Here is a 20,929-nt window from a genome sequence, read left to right as displayed (position 1 = left end):
TCAAACTTTGATGGGCCTTTTATCAACAAGAGCAAAGTACAAAGCAACGGTTGGAGCAACTTGTGAGGTAGTTGGTTATGTAGGCTTTTATGTGATTTGAAACTTCAATAGATGCAATCAACAATTCTACAATGTGACAACCAAAGTGCAATCAAGATAGGAAAGAATCCAATGTTACATTAAAAAATGAAACATGTAGGGGTTCATCACTACATTAGAGAATAGGTCCAAAACAAAGAATTAGTATAATAAAGAGATTTAGTGAGTGGTACGAGAATAATGTGTTTGCTTTTGGGGTTAGTCTACAAGTGTTTGCACCATGCTTGAGGGTGCTTCATGTGATGTGGGGTGCATGGTTTGTTGAAACTTGATAATCCTCGGTGAATACGATGAACATACACATTGGAGTTATCTTGGTCATTAATTGCTAGACCTTGTTGTCATGTTTAGGTGGCTTATTTCCTTTTAGCATTGGAGGCCTATGTGGCTATTGCCTTTCTTCAATGGTTCTGTAGATGGAGGTTGGTTGGTTACTTGGGAAGATGAGTTGTCTTGAAGGAGCATTGGGCATCTTAGATGAGGGTGTTGAACACTAGATGGCATGGGGACAATTGGTTGCTTCCATGGAGGCTTGTACATCAATTGAGGGATGCTTGCATTGAGTGATCGTACAGGTGTGGTGTGCTTAAAGGTACACATGGCTTAGGAGAGAGCATTTGAGTTGTTTGGAGGAGTGTTGGACACATCTTGTGGGGTGTTCAACCTTGGAGCCTTGCTTTGGATCTTGACATGTGTCACTTTGAGTTGGAGTGCTCCATTTGTGGGCCTATTTAGTGATTAGATAGGTTGCTTCTTGTGGAATTGATCCAATTTATGATTGCAGGCCTCCCTCATTGTTCATAAATATAAAGGGAGGAGAGAGTCTTTTTATCACTTGATCTTATTCACTCATGTAATTACATGCTCGAGTTAAAGATGTGAGACTAGCGCAAAATTATCTTCTTGTACTCTTCTTAATGTGTATTTGTTCTCTATCTTGTGCCTAGTGTTCTTGGAGTAATTTTGATGGGAAGACTAAGGTTAGAATTTTTCCAAGAGATAGAAGATTCAGGGTTTGGGATAAACCCTATAGGAGCAAAAGAATCATTGGATCGTGTAGCTCTCACGAGGGACAAACACTAGGGTTTTTTGGCATTTGGAAACCTTGGTGCTACTTGTTGTCTTTGTTGTGAAGAAGAGAGGAGCATATTATCTTGTATACTTGTGGGATTATCTTGTATACTTGTAAGATTATGTATGTGTACTTTTATATATATGAGAAGTGTTCCAATTGTAAGACATTTTTAGATCTATAATTAGCTTGGGAAGTGTGCAGTAGGGTTGAAACTTTGTTGCATTAAAAGTACACTTGATTGGTGATTGCTCTTCATCTTTTAGAGAGTTTAATAGGTTGGAGGGTGCTTATAATATCATACCTTGGAAGTAGGCTATAAATGCTTTTGGATGACATTGAGCTTTAGGAGCATGTTGATAAGGACATCATTGCACTTACATATCCAACAAAGTTGGTTGCTCATGTTAATGAAGGGCAGAGAAAATCATTCTTAATTTGGTGGAGGATCATTTCACTCCTCAATATGATTAGTGAGTTGATATATGATGCTTTGGTTGATTTATTAGAGTAACAAAAATATATGGTGCATTACAAGAGTGGATTGACCAGTCTTATTAAACTCATCTTGGTATAAGGTCCAAATGTACAATTTATGGCATGCAATCGCACATAGTATTAGGAGAGATGCTTTTGTCAGGCTCCAAGCCATTACAACAATATTCATTAAGGTATTAAATCTCAACACGTCACTAGCAGGGATTTGAACTTGGGTGGGGAGGATAATAATCATTTTGTCCAACCACCTAGATAAGCCCAATTAGCTTTACACACACACACATGATCCTAATGGCGGACCTCAACTGAACCTTATTGAAAAATTTGAATTTGAATCGAACCTAATCATTTCGAACTTGAACTTGAACTTGATCCTTGTGACATAGCTTGTATGGCATAGCTCAAGCGAAGGGTTGCATTTGAAGGACAACAATACATTGTTAATGATTGTGGTCTAGAAAAAATTGAGGACTTTGGCTAGAGGTATGTGAGTTGGTGGTCATTATAGGTTGGCTGTTCAGTTTGTGGCATATATAGAGTATGTATGGTAGGATGCCATGGAGATAGGTTCAAATATTATTGTAGGATTAATGGTTGATTCCAAACTTGAAGCTAATGGGAGTGTTGTAGAGAATGAGGATGGGGTTATTGGCTTCTCTTAGGGAGAAGGGTTGACGTTGATGTTAGTCTTGCTTTAGATTTCCATCAAAAAGTGGGAGGTGGCCTTGTTGAGCTTATTGCTTCAATTGCTAGAGGTTTTGAGGTGCATGGGAAATATGCCATTGATTATAGGTTGTTGATATCCTTGTGTGGGTTGTTGCTTGTGCCATGAGTGTGGCATTTCAAGATGGATGGGATTTATGTAATTGTCTATCCTTGTGATTTTGGTAGAGTTGTTCTATTTGTCTTGGTCTTGTATGGAGATGTGAGTATCTCATTATGTGGTGTCCAAAGATTTTGGCCCATGATGTTGCCTTTAAGTGGTTAGTGCTTGTTGGATGTTTGAGATGTTGTGATAATAGCTTGTGTTGTTGGATATTGTGGGACCTCCACAACTTACAAGATCTGTATTCAAACACAAAAGAAGATTGTGTTTAGTTTTTTTTTTTTTTAACAGAATCGGATACTTGTGTATTATAAAAACCAACAGAAACAGAGTTCTAGTACATAAGTATAGTAGATCTGAGAGCTGAGGATCAAAAACGGGTTCGCAGACCCAGTTTCCTCATTGCTACTATTAGTATAACTGAAAGCAAAGTAGAAACGGCTATATTGCCGTACAAAAGAGCCACCAATCCAACAAAATTTACATTCCATAGCCTCTATGGGAGTTTCTGAGTGACCGAATCATCAGGAAGAGGGTCTTTCCTGATGCTGGCTTTAGTTGAAGCCTCCGCTTGAAAGCTCTGAGTGAGGGAGCGGATGTGCTCGATGGCTTCCTCCAGATGGCTGCACCTCTCCTTCAGCGCCTCTATCTCTGCCTTTCTTTTCTCCAACTTCTTCCGTTTCGATCTACTATCAGCCTGGTAGTCATCCTTCAGTTCATTGAAATGTTTAACAAATCGATTGATCATGAAAGTATGAGTTTTGCACATGGTGCACTCATTGTTGTTGAAGATCTTGTCTAAAGGATTGCTGGCCTGCTCCTGGGCATTTGGCTGGTCCTGCTGATCCGCCATCCAAGCTACCTGAAGATGAGGGTCTTGTAATTGAGGAAGCGGGCCAATATCAGGGAGGGGGAAATTACCAGGGAGGGAAGCGATATGAGGGAGGGGATAAGTCAGAGAAGAAGGGGGCGAAGCAGCACAGGGAGGGACGAGAAGGGAGGGGATCAGAGGGACACGAAGGTCTCTGCTGCAACCAGAAATCCACCAGTTAGAAAACTTTAAAACAACAGTGAGAAAATCTGAGATTACCACATTCAGGGAGCGCGGATCAAGCTCCCGATGATTGCCTTCAGGAGGGAGTCTACGCCTGAAAAGAGCGCACTGAGGATTCCATGCAACGCTGAATAGTGAAGGATCGCTTTGGCCCGAGCTACTATAAATAGGATGATGAGAGTTCCTCCGGTGCTTGGACCAATTCTGAGGAGATCGGCTCTTGATATGACTGAGATCCTCAGAGAAGATCTTGCTGCGTGCGGAATGGATACAAAGGTGATGAACCAGAGAGTCAAGGCAAAAAATATCTGCAGAGGGTGTCTGAGACTCGTGGGAGTGGCTGATTGATGTGGTGTGGATCGGAGTTGGGGGGCGGATCTGATTTATGTAGTACCGATTTGTGCAGTCGAGGGGATAGTGCAGGGGATATGAAGATTCGATAAGATACCAGTTTCGAGGAGTGCGAGGTCTGAGATGACTCGGATGGAGGAGCTTACGGGATGGCTTTGTCATAGACATCATCGTTTTCCCTGACCTGACCTGTCTGCCTACTGATTGCTTTGTTGGCCTGTTCATCGGCCTCCACATTGTTTCCCCTTAGAACATGCTTGAAGACGACCCCGCGGATTTCCTTGATATTTTCCATCACCCTGTATTTGATGCTGTTTAATGCCCTTTGATTAAAGTCCTTTCCCGATACCATGGCCGCTATGACTATAGCTGAATCCCCCATAATTAACAGGTTTTGGAGTTCTAGTTTCCTTGCGATTGTGGTCCCCAGGAGGAGGCTATAGGCCTCTGCCTTGTTATTCGACATTGCTCCCAATCCCCATTCATAGGTTGCTATTGTTTTGCCTTGGGGGTCTTTAATGATTCCTCCAGCTCCAGCTTGGCCCGGATTATTTTTTGAGGCTCCGTCAAAGAATAATGAGGGCCTTCTTTGCTTTTGAATCCAATCTCTAACTTCTTCTTTGGTCCCTCTCAACTTCCAATCAGCATTTCCTTTACCTGCACCAACTGTTTTTTGGGTTCGAGCTTCACAACTGAATTTGCTCATCCACTCTGCTTCTCTTGGGTCTCCCGGATTCGAATCCACCTGGGCTATTCCATTCGCCTCAATGGTTTCTGAGATGAGCGCTATTGTTTTTGCTATTGTGTTGGAGATGCTGGGAGCCTTATTATTGAAAATGCTCTTATTTCTGGCGTTCCAAATCTGCCAGCATAGATTTGAGGGAATACTGTTCCACAGCCTTTTAGCCAGGGTCTTGCCTTTTTTGGGAAGGGGATAGCTCTTGCCCCAGTTTTTCTGTAGGAGAGTCAGCTGAGTGGGGAGGCCGTCTGTGCTCAACGGGCTAGTGATGAGCTTCCAGCAAGTCCTCGCAAAGGAGCATTCTAGAAAAAGATGGTTACAGCTTTCTTCCGCTGCCCTACACAGGCAGCATATTGAGGGACCATGGATACCCTTTTTCCTTAGATTTTCCGCTGTAAGTATTTTACTGTTGAGGAGGGTCCAGTTGAAAATTTTTACCTTTGGAAGGCATTCAATTTTCCAAGCCACCTTGTGGAGAGGCCAGTTATTTATTGATGAGGCGCTTAGAAGGACTTTGTAACCCTCTTTGACTGTGTAGCTTCCACCGTTGGAGTCCCAAACATATTTGTCTTCTGACATTCTATTCAGGGGAGCTGATCCTATGAGTGAAAGCTTGAGATCACACCACAGTTTCTTGAGATCATTAGGAGGGGAGATAGCTTTCCAGCCTGCCCAACTGTTTTGATCCCAGGAGGAGATATCGAAGAGGGTCTTTAGGTTTCTCTCTGTCATCCACCTTTGCAGGGGCCTGAAGTTTGTGAAGGCAATCCTAGCTTCTGTGCCCATTATTCTGTCCTCCCATATATTAATGTTTCTACCATTGCCCGGGACTCTTGAGATACCTGCTTTGAAATGGGGGAGGGATTTTTTAATAAGCTTCCAAACCGGGGTACATTGTCTATCAATGATGGATTCGGAGAGGATGTTGGAATTTGCCCCATTCATGTATTTCTTTTTGATGACCTCTGCCCACCAAGCTCCGTTTTCATTGAGAATTCTCCATATCAATTTGAATCCCATGGCCAAGTTTGCTAATCTTGGGATTCTAATTCCTAGCCCTCCTTTCTCGAAGGGTAAGATGACCTGGTCCCACTTTACTAAGCTGAACTTTTTTGATTCCTGCCTACCTCCTTGCCACAAGAAGCTTCGGATGATAAGTTCCATATGTTTATGAATGCTGGCCGGGGCAAGAATGGTTGCAAACTGGTAGATTGGGAGGGCTGTAAGAATGGCTTTGATGAGAATTGTCCTTCCTGCTAGGTTGAGCCAAGACACCCCCCAGCTCTGAAGCTTCCCTCTCAGCTTCTCAATTAACTTGACCCAGATTTCAGTTTTGACCTTTTCCTTGGCTAGGGGTAACCCCAAATAAGTGAAATGTGTCCAGTTCCTTTGAGCCGGGATTTCCAAGATTGTGGAGATTCTTTGGATGATATGCCTGGGTACATTCCAAGTGTAGATCATGCACTTGTTATTGTTTAGCTTGCCTCCAGAAGCTTGAAGAAAGAGATCCAGCGCATTCTTGAATCTCCTAGCCATGAGGCTGGAAGCTCCTCCAATTAGAAGAGTATCATCAGCGAAGAGGGAATGGTTTATTCCCTTGGTTCCCCGAACTATGGTGACCCCTGTTATTTCTTTTAGCCTGCGCAAATTCTCCAGGTGTATGCTTAGAGTTTCAGCCATGATGATGTAGAGGAAGGGGGAGAGCGGGCATCCTTGCCTCAAACCCCTTGAACTTTTAAATGCATTACAGGGCCTGCCATTAATGAGGGGGGCTGTCCAGGTAAATGAGATGCATTCCATGACCCTGCTGATGAAGATCTCGGAAATGCCAAATTTCTTTAGGACCGCCTGAAGGAATTGGTGGTTAACCCGGTCAAAGGCATTCGCCATATCTAGCTTGATGATCATGCCCCTTTCCTTCCTGTTTATGCTGCTGTGTATTGCCTCCTGGATAATAAGAACATTGTCCGTTATTTGTCTTCCAGGAACAAAACCTCCTTGATTCTCAGAGATAAGGGAAGGGAGAATCTTTTTTAACCTGTTAGCTAGGATTTTGGTGATGATTTTGTAGGAGACATTGCACAAGGATATAGGCCGGAATCTATCAAAAGTTTGGGGATTAGGGTCTTTGGGAATGAGGGCTATATGGGAGGATTTGATGCTGCTGCCCATTTTGCATTTCGAGAAGAAATTCTTAGCCATTCTGATATAGTCCTTTTTGATAACTTCCCAATGATTTCTGTAGAAGGCCACAGTGAACCCATCCGGGCCCGGAGCCTTGTCCATAGCCATGCTAAATATAGACCACTCAATTTCCTCTACTGTGATTTCTTTCTCCAACTCGACATTTTGGGCTTCTGAAATTTTGTTTTCAATTATGCTAAGGAAATCAGAGTTTTCAAAAACCTGAGGATCAGATGTTAGAAGGTCACAGAAATGCCGGGACGCTGCCTCCTTTATCTCCTCTTGTTCTCTGAGTTCCCTTCCTTCCATCGTAATTTTCTCTATTTGATTCCCTGCCCGCCTGAGCTTAAGGCAATTATGAAAAAAGGAGGTATTTTTATCTCCCGCCTTGAGCCAAAGACAGCGAGATTTCTGCCTTTGCTCTTCTTCCTCTTTTCTGTTCTGTTTATACAGCTCTTTATACATTTCGTTTTCTTTGTTTTGATCTTCTTCGGTGTCCTGACTTCTTTCTTTTTGTTTGCTCCACTGTTCCAGCTTTGCCTGAAGTTCCATTCTTTTTTTCCCTTCCTCTGTTGCGTGATTTTTTGCCCAATGCTTAATGGTGTTCCTGAGAGACTTGAGCTTAGTTTCCCAGATGTAATGAGGGGAGCCCACAACTTCTTTTACCCATTGTTCCTTGATCAGATCCCTGAATTCATCGCTACTGTCCCAGGCCTTATTATATTTAAATGGAATCGGTCCCATGTTCTTTCCTTTGTCAAGAATTAAAGCCACAGGTTTGTGATCTGAGAAATAGCCTTGAATTATTTTGCTTTGGATATTTGGGAATCTTGTCACTATTCTCTCTTGGACGAGAATTCGATCTAACCTCTCTTTTATGTTATTGCTGCCTGTTCTTTTATTTGACCAAGTAAAACGCCCATTTTGCGGCGGAATGTCCACTAAGTTATGAGTTTGAATGATATCTTCTAGGGAATCTCTTGAGGGATCCGCGAAGAAGTTTCCTCCTAGCTTCTCGTCAGCATTCCTTATGAGATTTAAATCTCCGCCTAGGAAAAAATTCCTTCCCTGATCAATCAAAAGATCGGAGGTGATTGAGTCCCAACAAGAGGCTTTGTCTCTGTAATGATTGGGGGCGTAGATGTTGTAAATTGAGAATACCTCTTTCGAGGCTATGTTTTGTAAGTCTGATCTTATCCACCATCTGTTCTGCATTTGGTCTTTGAGTTTCCATTTATTTTTGTCCCAGATTGTCCCTATTCCCCCTGAGGCGCCTACTGCACTCAGTGCTATCCCTTCATAACTTCTGTTTCTTTTTATGCTATTTTGAAATTCCTGGTCAATGATTTTGGTCTCCTGAAGAAGGAGAATGTCTGGATGTTCAGCTTTGAGAAGATCTCGGACTGCGTTTGATTTTAGGGAGGAGCCCATCCCCCTACAATTCCAGGAGACCAATATCATCATTTACCTTGTTTGCTGTGAGCCCCGCTTTTCTCTTTCATTTTTTCCCCACTTCCTTTGGTTTTATCTAGAAATGTATCCATTGGTTGTTGAGTCCCTGTGGCCATTTCTTTTGCAGCGTTTTCATCCCTTATCTCTTTGTTTGACTTCCTTCCAACTTTTCTGGGAGGGTCGGTGGAGAGGTTGTTTTCCTTCGTCTTGTTCCTAGTTAAGATTCTTTCCACTGTCGGGGGAGGGGAGGGTTGGGGGGGGGAGATATTGGAGGGGGTTACCGAGGGGCCTCGCGGGGATGGAGGAGGGGATGGGGGTTCCTCTGCAGACAAGGATTCAAAAGGGTTGGAGGAGGAGGGGAAGGAAGGGCCCGATCCGGAGGGTTGAGAGGGGGGGAGGGGATCTTCAAGGAGGGGCTTAGAGGATGGGCCAGGAGGGGGATTCGATTTTTTCTTTTTAACAATTTCCCAAGCTTCTTCAGGGGCTTCTACGTTGCCTTCAGATACATTTGATTTAGATTTGCTACATCTATTGGCGAAATGCCCATATTCGTGACATACCTTGCACTTGAACGGCAGCTGCTCGTAGTCCACTTGCTGTATGTGCGTCCACTGATCCACTTTGAGCTTGATTGCTTCCGGCAGTCCCTTACCAAGATCTACTTCTACGCATATCCGCGCACAGGCATGCATGTTCTCCTTTGGTTCAGACCTGTCAATATATTTTCCGACGGCATTCCCTATGGCTTTCACTGATTCATCCCCCCAGCAATGTAGCGGCAAATGGGGCAGGCGAACCCAGACGGGGACAGCGCTGGGAACGTCCATCTCTGGGTCGAAATCAGGGGTCCATCTATTCAGATAAAGGCCCCGAGAGTCCATGAAATAGGGGCCATTTCTGAAGATGAGGTTGCGATCCTCCATTGTTTCAAAAAGGAAGGTGAAAAACCCCCTTCCACAGAACCTGATTGCTATTTTCCCTTGCACTATCGAGTTCCAGTTTCTCTCGACCCATTTTTGGACTGATCGAGGAGAAGGCCACAATCCCGTGAACTGGCCAACCAGGCCTCTTTCTGCTAGGGCGACTGCTGCTCTCCTCGGAAGGGAAGGAGGGAGCGAGACTTCCGGAATTTCGTCTAACTTCTTGATGAACTTAGAAGCAGTGGGGCGGATTTTGTCTGCTGCATTCTCAGGGATGAGAGCAGCGAAAGATTTCTCCAGATCGGGCGGATCCTGAAACGAAGGATCCATTCCAGGCATTCGAAGGGGAGTCGAGGGGTTCAGAAGGGGAGCCGGGGGAGGCCCCGGAGGAGGGAGAGATCAGAGACCCGATGGCAGGTCAGAGGGGCAGGAGGCCCCAGACAAAGAACGGGTCAGAAGGGCAGGAGGCCCCAGGCAAAGAGAGGATCAGCAGAGGAGGAGCACGGGCCCAGCAGCAGCGCTGCCAGGCGCAGACGCGCTGGGGGAAGCAGGTCAGATGAGCATGAAGCAGGAAATCGCCAGAGCCGCCATTTTTCCTCTCACCCGCTATCGATCATGGAGCCTCCATCACTTACCAAAAGATAGAAGATTGTGTTTAGTTGAGATGTGAAGTTTATTGAGGTTGTGAGGTCTTCTAGTTCATATATATCTCCCTTAGTGATTAGAGGGAGTTAAGAAGTTGCTATTCTAGAGGTTGATATAGAGATAGATTAGCGTTGGATTTTGGCGTGGATGAGGTGAGATTGGGGATGGATATGTCCTCACCTTCTACTTTGAGGTGCAAGAAGTCAATATCGCTTACTAAGATATTATTGGATGCATAGAAATATGGGGGAATGCCCATATGTTTAGTGCAACTGAGTATACCTCCTAGGAGGTTTTTTTTTTTTTTTGGTAGATAAGCACCCACGGGGGATTTGAACCAGTGACCTATCTCAAGGAGTGCCTTAATAGTGCACCCATTCATTGTCAATCCAAAGCCCCGTGGGCATCTCCTAGGAGATATTTTAAATGTATTGCATCGGTTACAAATATTTTCATGCTAGAATACTTTCCTTGACTCAAATAGATTGTGCAAGAGGAAAAATAGAAGTGAATAAATCCCATCCAACATATAGAAAGATACAAATTATTGGTGGTCTCATGCATTCTTCATGTCTCACCTTGATTTCCAATAGATATCTTTGCAATGTGTGAGTTGTCAAATAATTAGAAGGATAGGATTTGAAATCACTTGAAATAATGTACATATTCATTAGGTTATACATAGTCAATAAGATAAGATAAGGCAAGCCCTTAGTTTTGGGCCTTGTTTTGGTTTAAGGAAAGCCCTCTAGCCTTATATCAACAAGGGTTATGGCTACCTCACTCTTTTTGAGTGCTACTGTTTTCAAAACCGTTTATAGGACATTCAATGCAAGATGAATCTCATTTACAACGTTATTAGGGAAATGCCTATTTATGGTTTGGGCTTATGGGGACTTAGTTTACTGGAGTTTGACTAGGCTATGATATAAAGAGTTCAGACTTTTTTGATTCACATCATCAAATGTAAGAGGATAGTTCCCTAGTCCATTATTGAAGCCGAGTTTGTAGCACCCCCTAAGGATTAAAATCATATTTGGCTTGGTTTCCCTTTTGCACCAGGCTTGGCAATTTGCAAACACCTCGTTGATTGGGATCATAGTTTTGGATTGGTTCTCATCTTCTTCATTTTGAAACCAACCACCACATCAGCTAAGGAGATTTGATTTTCCAACTCTATCATCTTCATGAGACAGAGATGGAGTAAGAGGAACTATCTTCATGAGACCTTCAAGTGCCCTATCTACTATGAGTTGAAAGTCACATTTTTTGTCTTTTCAAGGATTCTTAGAATTCTCTATCCACTTTCTTTCTCTTATTGGATTAGAGTTACTTGGCACTTTACATGAAGCAAGCTTTTGGACCTAGATCTTGTTCACTTTTCCCACCCAACCCAAACCAGACCTTCTTCAGTCGTTATAGCTTTCTTTTTGATGCTTCTAGCATATAGAGATATCAAGAGGTATGCATACAATAGCACCACATCAACCAACAAATCTGTGAGACTTTGGGTGGCCTTTCATGCTTGACCAATGGGACTTGTTACCGCTTAATTTAGTAGGGTTCCTAGGAGGGGTTCCAAAGGGACTGCTACTAGATCAAGTGGCAACAATGGGACAAGGGCCCACTGTCATCTCAGTCAATGTCCCCTGCTCTTTTCAAACTTTCACTGATGGGAGGAGGTCAATAATGATGTACAATATGATTTCCAATGCCCATTCAAAGGAGAGGCTCATATAATAGGTTGTTTGTTTTAGAAGCAAAAGAAGGGCTTTCCAAGAAAGGCTCGAGGGAAGGATGACCTTGAGTTTAGGAATATTCAAAAAAATGATGAATGCCTAAGATCAAAACTTCCAAAATCCCTCACTTGTGATTGATGGGTTTATACTAGAGTTCAAAGTGAGGCAAGGATGGCTCATTCAATGGAAAAATTCAATTAAAGTGCGAGTTTTGGGAGAAGCTAGAGTGAATTTCCACGAAAAACCCCTTGAGGGAAATACTATAAGAGACTAAGGGTTGAGAGATATACCGTGGTAAAGGCTCAACCAATGATCAACTATTGTTAAGAGAAAAGGTTTTGAATGATGAACTACAAAGTGCAAACCTTCAAGAAATCCTTAAGTCAAAGGAGTTTCAAGGGTTCCCTCTTGGTGTGATAGTTAAGGTATCAATGTATTTGAAATTCCACTGTTGGAATTCGTTGAAAACTGGAGGATGCCTAGAGGAGACAAATGAAGAAGCTTGTTCGGACGAAATCCTAAAATTCCTCCTCCCTAAAATTTCACACCAAGCCCTAGAAAATCTCCTTATCCTTAGGGGACGAAGAAAAGAGGAAGAAAAGAGGTGAAAGAATGATATTTTGTTAAGTTAATGTGATCACCAAGGATCTAGGACTAGTGCCTAGTCTATTGGGAGAATGGAGTCAAGAATGAGATTGATTTAGGGTTTTGTTCTATCAAGGAGCCTAATTGCAGCTTCACATGCCCTAATGAAGCAACTACCCAGCTACAACAAGGATTTATACTTCGACTTGTCAAATAATGGAGTTTTAGGGTTAGGTTTTCAAAGACAACCCCTAGGAACATTCACTTTTTCTTGCCCAATGAATAACGCATGCAATAGATCAAGACTACCAAAGTGATTCAAGATTTTCGCATAATTTAGAGCATAGGCAACATCATGATGCAATATCCCATGCATTAAACATATAATGAAAATTTCACATAAAAGTGAAACTTACATGGCAGAAGAAGTAAATCCATCCATTACATTTGCATGAGAGAAGCTCCAAAATAGAATAACATTAACCCAAACATCAAAATGCATTAAAGAATCTCCAATTTATCCTTCAATAGCTATAACGAAATTCCAGCAGAAACAATGATCCAATTCCAAGTGATGATGAGTTACAAATGAGGCCTCACTTGTATTTATATGAGCCTCTAATAGTTCAATGGGTCTAATTCGCCTAACAAACCCCTAAAAGTGTCTCTAATGTGCAAAATAACTCCCTAATTGGTGACAAGCCCACCAAATAACTCCATAACATGAAAAATAAGTCTCTCAGGAGGGCCAAAATGATAATACAATAGCTAGGAGGGTTGTTGGAATGCCTAGTGAAGTCCAACATATGCCAAAATGGATGGAAGGGCTCCAAAAATAGTGATGAAGGGGGTGGCCGCTTGATCTCCAAGCAAATGACTTGTGGTGCCCCCCAAGTGGCTCGGGGGGCACAAAAATATCCTCATGGGTCTCCATGTGGATTGAACAAGCCTATATCCCATTTGTAAGGGCTGGAACAATTATGCAAGTGTTAGTTTATGTAGCATCGGATGTGTTCTAGCCACGAAATTTGGTGGAGAGGCTAGAATACATGAGATCTCCAAAACCCAGAAATCGTTTTTGGAAGACTTAATTAGATTATTAACCAATTTTTTAATGTTTCCTAAGTCTAAACTTAGGAAAACTGGTTAATTAATCAGAATTAATTAAGTCAAGGTGAGAATTCTCTAGAAACTCACATGGATCGATCCAGAAATGCTCTGAACCATCGATTAAGATTTAATCTTGGCCGTTGGAGTCCCAACAGGAAGATATAAGAAGGGATCAACACGGTGATGGAGAATACACCAGAGTCACTTGGAGAATTCGATTTTCCAGAGTAGCAACAATCAGTTGCTAGAGAGTTCGAGCTTCAGTGAGGAAGCAGAGACAGTGAGGGGCAGGGACAGTGAGGCTGGAGGAAGATTTCCAGATCTAGTGAGTGCATTTGCAGAGAGGCAGAAGAGCCACAGTGAGGTTGATGCAGGGACTACGCAGTAGCCTCTAAAGGCAGTTCAATTTGCAGATTCGGGAAGTTGTTTCAGTGTTCTGGTGGCAGAAGAATTTTGCAGAGGCCGGGAGAAGCGTTTCTAGAGTCAGTGACAAACAAAAGAAGCTGCCCAGTTTGAGATCTAGACTGTACGAATTAGAGCCTGCGCAGAACCCACGTAGAGGATGACGCAGGGAAATTCATAGAGGGTTTTAGAGGCCAGTTTTCAGTGCTGAGTTTCCTGTGGGCTGAGGAAAATTCCTCACTAGATTTTTGCTAGTATTTTTCTTTGTAGGATTGCTAGATTCGACATCCAGATTATTGTACTCATATTTCATTGCTTCTTAATAATAAAAACCCTTAGTTGCTGCACCGGTTTTCCCAAGTTGGGTTTTTTCGAGCACATTTGTCCAAAAATAACAATGTCATTTCATTGTGTGTGCTAGATTTTCTCAGTTTCCAGTGCCATCATCTCGGCAATGTTTTATTTGTGAAGGTTGCAGCGTGATTTATTTGATATTTGCCGTAGTAGATAAATTGTTAAAATAATTAACAATTAGAAAAATAAATTCCAGTTGTTGCAATAGGATTTTAGTTTTGGAATTTGCACACCCTCCCTTTGTCTCCCATGGTGAGACACATCCTCATCTGGGCCCTGGAACAATTGCCAAGTGTGTAGCCGGTTGGGCAAGGTGGTCCAGGTACATCATCATCGTCAAATAAATTGAACATGAGTGAGCATTGAGTGGAGCTGAAGGATCCCATGATGTGGCTATTTGCTCTCTGCTATAGTGGAGGCCCATGGCCCTCTACGCTCATCGTACAAATGCCAATATAACCCTTTAGAGGGCTTGGACCTGTATAGGGAGACCAAACCCCAAGATGAAGACCCACCTGCAATGCTGTATAAGATCCAATGCGTCTCCTCACCTTCCAGTACAACAAATCATCAATGCAATTGAGTAAATGAGCTTACAAATCATGGAACTAAGTGGACACTTCATAGTGGCATGCCCTTCCATAATGGGCTTTAGAATGTACAAGTGTCTCCAAGTTCAAGAAGGAGGTTAATCACAAACCCTATTAAGTGGTTTCAACCTCTAAGGGAGTGACAGGTCCATGGTACATCCCTTAAGTGGCAAGTGTCATGTGATATAATGATGGAACATAGTGGGACTTCAAGGGAAGGCTCCAAGCCACATGCCACAGTACAAGGGTAGCCATGATGAGGGAAGCCCACATTTGGGCAATCGTAGTACATGAGTTACACTGACCTTTGTTTTTACACCGAGCAATCGTGGTACATAGGTTTGATGCAGTTGTAGAGGGATTTGATTAGTGTTATTGAAAACACTTCCCTGTAAAGCAGTGTTAGTGTTGGAGTTAGCTCACTCATTGATTGCTAGACCTTGTCTTGATGCTCATGTGGCTCCTTTCCTTGGTATTAGAGACATATGTGGCTAATGGTTTTCTACATGGGCACAAACACAGAGTTTGGTTGGTTGCGTGGGAAGATGACTTGCCTTGAAGGAGTGTTGGGCATCTTGGAGGAGGACATTGAGCCCTAGTTTTCATTGGACACTTGGTTGCTTGCACGGAGGCTTGTATTTGATTTGATGATGCTTGGGTTGAAGAGTGATCATGTGGTTGTGGTGGACCTCGAGGTACACATGTTTTAGGGGAAATGTTGAAACATGGGAAACCTTTGGAAGTTCAGCGTTGGACATATCTCGTGGAACGTTTAGCCTTGAAGCCTTGCTTGTTGGAGGTGCTTCTCTTGGAGCTTGACATGTGTCACTTAGAGTTGAAGCATTCCATGTGTCTATTTAGTGATTAGATAGGTTACTTGTTTTCAACTTGATCCACATTGTGATTGTTGGCCTCTCTCACCTTTCATATCAATAAAGGGAGGAGAGTCTTTTCATAACTAGATCCTACACATTCATGTAATCAAATACTTGAGTTAGAGATGTGAAATTGGGGCAAACTTGTATTCTTGTTCTTCATGTGTATTTTCTCTCTTTGTCTTGAGTGCTATGGTTCTTGGACAAAATTCAAGGAAAGACTAGAGTAGGGTTTTTTTCATAAGTAGACAATGAAGACTAGGATTTGGGAGAAAATCTGGAGGAGCAAAATATTCATTTGATCTTGTAGCTCTTGTGAGAGAAGAGGGCTATGCTTTTGTGGTATTTGCAAACCCTATAGCTACCTGGTTTGCTTGTTGTGGAAGAAGAGTGGAGGAGATGATCTTGTACATTAGTGGGATGCAAGTGTATGTGGCAAGGATGATCTTTGGTGGATCAGTCATGGTGAGGAGTGATTCCTAGCTAGGAGTTGGTGGCTAGGGCATAGTGTTTCCGTAGGCAGGGTTTGGAAAGCTTGACTTGTACTGGCGTGTGTTAAGTTGTTGGTATGTTACATGTACTTTTATGTATATATGAAGTGTTCCCGCAGTCCAAATTTTGTGTACTTGCAGATTGAATTTCATCTTATGTTATGCTGATGATTGAGCATTTTCTAGTACTGTTTATGCTCACTGATTTGACAAAACATTGAACAGAACTTGTTAAGTGATTTAACAATCATCTAGAAGCCAAAAGGGAAGATTTAGTTCTGTCATTATCTGTGATAATTTGTCATTTCAGATCTGTAATTTTCTTGGGAAATGTGCCCTAAGGGCTGAAACATCGTTGCATTGAAGTACACTTGGATATGGGTTGAACAGAGAAGTATTTGCTGCTGTAAATTAATATTTCAAATTCAGCCCTAAGCTTGAAAGTTCATAAGAATTAGATCTGGGAAACTTCAAGGTTAATGTGAAATTTTTGAATTTGCATTGAGCAACCGATTTCTGAAATTTCCACAAAACGGAACTTGCTTGATATATGTATAACACATTTATATGTCATTTTTAAGCACAATGATATAATACTATCTCTGATTTCCATCTCTTTGTCTCTTCAAAGTTCAAATATTCTCCTTGTTTTCTTAAAATGCATCTTAAGCATGATTCATTTTTGCAACAAGTGAAGAATCTTTAACACTACAATCCTAAACTAGTGCAGATTGATTTTTAGCAGGAATGTAAAGGAAGGTTACGTTTACAGTAAGGTGAAAACATTTGATCGCAATTTATTGCACATGGTTATTTATGTTAAGAACCAGCTGGCCCATTAACTCTAATATCCAAAATAAATAGGATAAAATATTGGAATCCATGAAGGCTAAAAAGTAATAACTGATAGTATATGAATGACGATGAGATGAGATGATATTACATTGACATGTGATGTTATATATACACATTGATAGTCACGCGTTGAATAGACATGACCTTTGAGGTGGAAGTTGACCTATTAATTAATTATATATAATATTATATTAATCATGTTCATTACAGTTTTAATGAAATGTGTATCAGATTTGCACCTCAAGTACAAATGATGCACATTGACACCCTGTTTTATTCGGAATGTTTTCTAATTCTGGGTGATGTTGCAAATTCTGACAGGCAAAGTCTTTTGATATTAACACACACTTTTCACTATTCTTAACATGGTTAGGTGAATGTGAGAAGCCGTTTTGCACATGCATGTATGTTTCTAACTATGTTTTCTGGTCTCTGTTTACAGTGAAGGTGGATATTATAACGCGATCATGACTTTTCCACCTAACTACCCAAACAGTCCACCAACAGTCAGGTTTACATCAGAAATGTGGCATCCAAATGGTTCGATTCTCTCCCAAGTTCCATTAGACAGAGTTTAGTTTCACAAGCATGATTATGATTCAAACCCCACAATGGCTCCCATTCATCTGAAATAATTGGTCTGGTCAAATGTAACTTCCTGTAATCTTTCTTGATCAGAGTATACTTTTCAGTTTCTATTCTAATTTTTTAGTGTTACAGTTCTTCTGTCTCTGAGTCTGTTTTTTGGGCTGTCTACCTGTGATATTTTTAGCAATCTCTGGTAACATGTTTTGTTGTTTGCAGTTTATCCAGATGGACGTGTTTGCATTTCTATCCTTCACCCACCTGGTGATGATCCAAATGGCTATGAATTGGCAAGTGAACGGTGGATGCCTGTCCACACGGTAAATACAACTGACTAAAATAGTCTGTTGGCTGTCTTGGTATTTGGTGTTTATGGAGTTATTTTACATCCTTAGACTCATGGATGGATCTTTATTGCAGGTTGAAACCATTCTCTTGAGCATCATATCAATGCTTTCTAGTCCAAATGATGAATCGCCTGCCAACATTGATGCAGCGGTAACAAAAATTACTTGAATATGCTAGTTTTTTATCTTCAATTGTTAATTGACAGTGTTTACTTACACAATATGTATCTGTGTAAACTTGGAAAACAGTATTTAAAAGACTTTAGACTTGTTACTTTTATCATTTACCAGACAGGATGCATGATATACATTTCTTGATTTATATATGCCAAAATTTTACTGCTCTATTTGTAGGCTTGAGAAACTAAATTTAAGAAGATTTAATAGCTGGCACTTTTCACTAACAGAAAAACAAGTGGAAATTTATCTCGTGGTCTCTTTTCTTGTGTTTGATTCTTCTTTTTGTTCGTTAAAATTAATTTTGTTTTAACAGACCTCTACTCAAAATTTCCCATTTTAGTTACATCACATTGGCATTGTTTCCAGTCTTACCAAACATTTTTTGGCAGCACATTGGCACTGTTTCCAGTCTTGTCATACATTTTTTGGTTAAAGTTCTTACCCTTTTATCTATGAATAAAACCTATATGTATAGAGCATTCTATACAAATTGGGCTACATAGAGCATGCACCACACAAAAAGAGCTAATACACCTTGCCTAATGGACTAGTTGAATTGGTTCAAACAGATTTTTTCAAGGCAGAGTTTGCCTTGAGTTCTCTTCTTCTTGTTTGGCTGAGGTTTGGGTTCTGTTCAGTCCCACTGGGTTACCAACTGCTATTGTGGTTGGCAGTTGAGCTTCCCTCCATCTAGATGCTTTGGGGAATGTGTGGGGGATCCCAAAAGATTTTTCGTGAAAAAAAATAGATAATATCTGTGAATGTGGGTAAGCATCTCTTGGATTTCCTCGGGAGGTTTTCCTTGGAAAAGAAAGGTAAAGATCCGACATCAATACAGGGGTCATCCTTATACTTGGGGTTGGGCCCCTGCCTTAAACAAGAGGTGTTGAATCCACCAAAATTTGCTTCTGTCCATCTGTCTCCTCATGTGCAATTTAATGAGGCCATTCAGCCTCTGCAATATAATGAGGCCTTTTAGCCTCTGAAATGGCAAGGGGCAAGCATTGGTACTTATCATTCTTAGAAATAGGGGGGAAGGCTCTTTTTGCTGTCATTCATGATGCTTACTCACTACTTAGACAATGCAATGGTGAGGGCATTGCTAATATTGTTTGAGTTGGGCCGAATGGTTGGAAGAGTAAAGCTCCAAGGTGGTCCCTACTCACAATGCATGGTGCACTACCTAAGTGCTCTAGTAATTGCATCAGATGGGTCATTTCTATCTTCACCTTTGCGGACTTGGCCCTGAATTTGCTTATGGAGGTTGGCACATGTTGAAGTTTCTAAGTTTACTTAGTTAGAAACCCTCCATGCACTTTATCTGATTTATTCCTACCTACTTGTTATTTTCTTTAACAAGTTATTTACAATGTAAATACTGAAAATAAACACTAGTGCATGCTCAACATATTACAGATGAGCAACTAAAAGAAACAGAAACAAACACACCATATGACACCATTATTTTTGGACTAATGTCCCTGGAAAAACCCAATGTGGGAAAATCAGTGCAGCAATTTGAGGGTTTTCTTATTAAGCAATATCAAAGTACAATCTGGGTGCTGAAACTGGCCTACCCAACAGAGAATTTCCATGGTAGTAATACCTCTCAGTTTCTGACAAATCTCTTGGCTGAAACCTCGGATAATCCTTCCGGCAGATACTCAACACAAATCTGCCCCCAAAACCCCAGCGTCAGCGTCTCTCTGGACTGCGTCAGCCTCTCTCTGCCTCACGCTGGCCCTGCGTCACCCCGAATGGGTCTGCGTCAGCCCTGGGAGGCCCTGTGTCAGCCCTTTGGCCCTCTGTGTCAGCAACGCTGGCCTCTTTGAGGCTCTGCGCAGCTCCCGGCTGGCTCTACGTGGCCTTGCGTGAGCCCTTACTGGCTCTGCGTCACTCTCCTTGGCTACTGCGCTGCTCTCCCGACACTATCTTTGCCTCCCTGTCTCTTTGTACTCAAATGCCCCTCCACTGCATCTCCCAATCACTAATTCTAGCAAACCCCGCTTTAGAGAATAGAATGATTGATTACTCTGGTGTGTTCTCCAAGTGACCCTCAAGCCTTCTCTTATACTTTTCCTGTTGACATATCAACGATCGAGGTTAAGTCCCTAATCAACGAGTAAGATTAGATCTTGCTTGATCCATGTCTTTTGGACCATTCTAACATAAATTCATATTAATACACATTAATATTTTATTTTCCTTAAGTTTAGACTTGGGGACTCCATTAAAAATATTAATTATTTTAATATCTCCTGATCTATTTAGAATCTGCCCAAACCCTTCCTGGGTATTGGAGATCTCATGTGCCCCAACCTCTCCACCAAATTTCGTGGCTAGAGCACATCCGATGCTACCCCAAATCAACAACACATATTAGGGACTCATCATATCAAGTACACGTCTTCGTGATGCACATTTTTGAAAACACATCCATTCCAAATTGATTAAAGACTTTCAATCCTAATAAGCTGTCATGTTGCATTAAATTTAATGGCCTAGTACTAGAAGAGGTGTTTGACAATTTCATTTTTACCATAATGGGGAATTTTGGTTGAGGCGTAGTTTATTTGTTGCTCAAGAGATAACCTACATAAAATCAAAGACTAGGCAAAGGAGGCTTTCTTGGGATCTAGAAATGGTTTCCATATTAACATAAACCTATAGAGGCATGACTTTTGTTTAGATATTTTAGCCTCCAAAACTCATTAATTGAGATCCAAGACAATCTTACTTGAGCATATATAACCATTAGCTATGCGATATTTCTTAAAGATCTTGGCACAATTCCATCCCTAGTCTCTCCATTAGGTCACTGGGGCTTGGAGGTCAATCTCTAAGAAAATATTATAAGGGATGAAACTTTTAACATAGCCCAAAATCAAATTCTTAGAATTCAAAAGGTGAAATTTTGCCAAGCCTTCCAATCTCTAGTTTGGGAGTCAAAAAGATCAATAGCTGTAATGTTCCAAA

General features: G+C 41.6%; 1 protein-coding gene across 1 annotated transcript in view; it reads left to right on the top strand.

Annotated features, from left to right (window-relative positions):
• Positions 1-20,929, top strand: part of LOC149165036 (ubiquitin-conjugating enzyme E2 7-like) — a 54,488-nt gene that overhangs the window by 10,689 nt on the left and 22,870 nt on the right. Inside the window, exons 3-5 of the mRNA XM_089432222.1 lie at positions 17,284-17,381; positions 17,646-17,746; positions 17,847-17,924. Coding sequence (XP_089288348.1) covers positions 17,284-17,381; positions 17,646-17,746; positions 17,847-17,924 — 277 coding nt within the window. The remainder of the gene's footprint in view (positions 1-17,283; positions 17,382-17,645; positions 17,747-17,846; positions 17,925-20,929) is intronic.

This window comes from Pinus tabuliformis, chromosome 5_1, assembly GCF_031772625.1.
Source record: "Pinus tabuliformis cultivar Carrire ecotype Pingquan chromosome 5_1, CPIR1, whole genome shotgun sequence".
Lineage (NCBI taxonomy): Eukaryota > Viridiplantae > Streptophyta > Pinopsida > Pinales > Pinaceae > Pinus > Pinus tabuliformis.
Note: the sequence above shows the minus strand (reverse complement) of the source record. Positions and strands in the feature narration are given on the sequence as shown.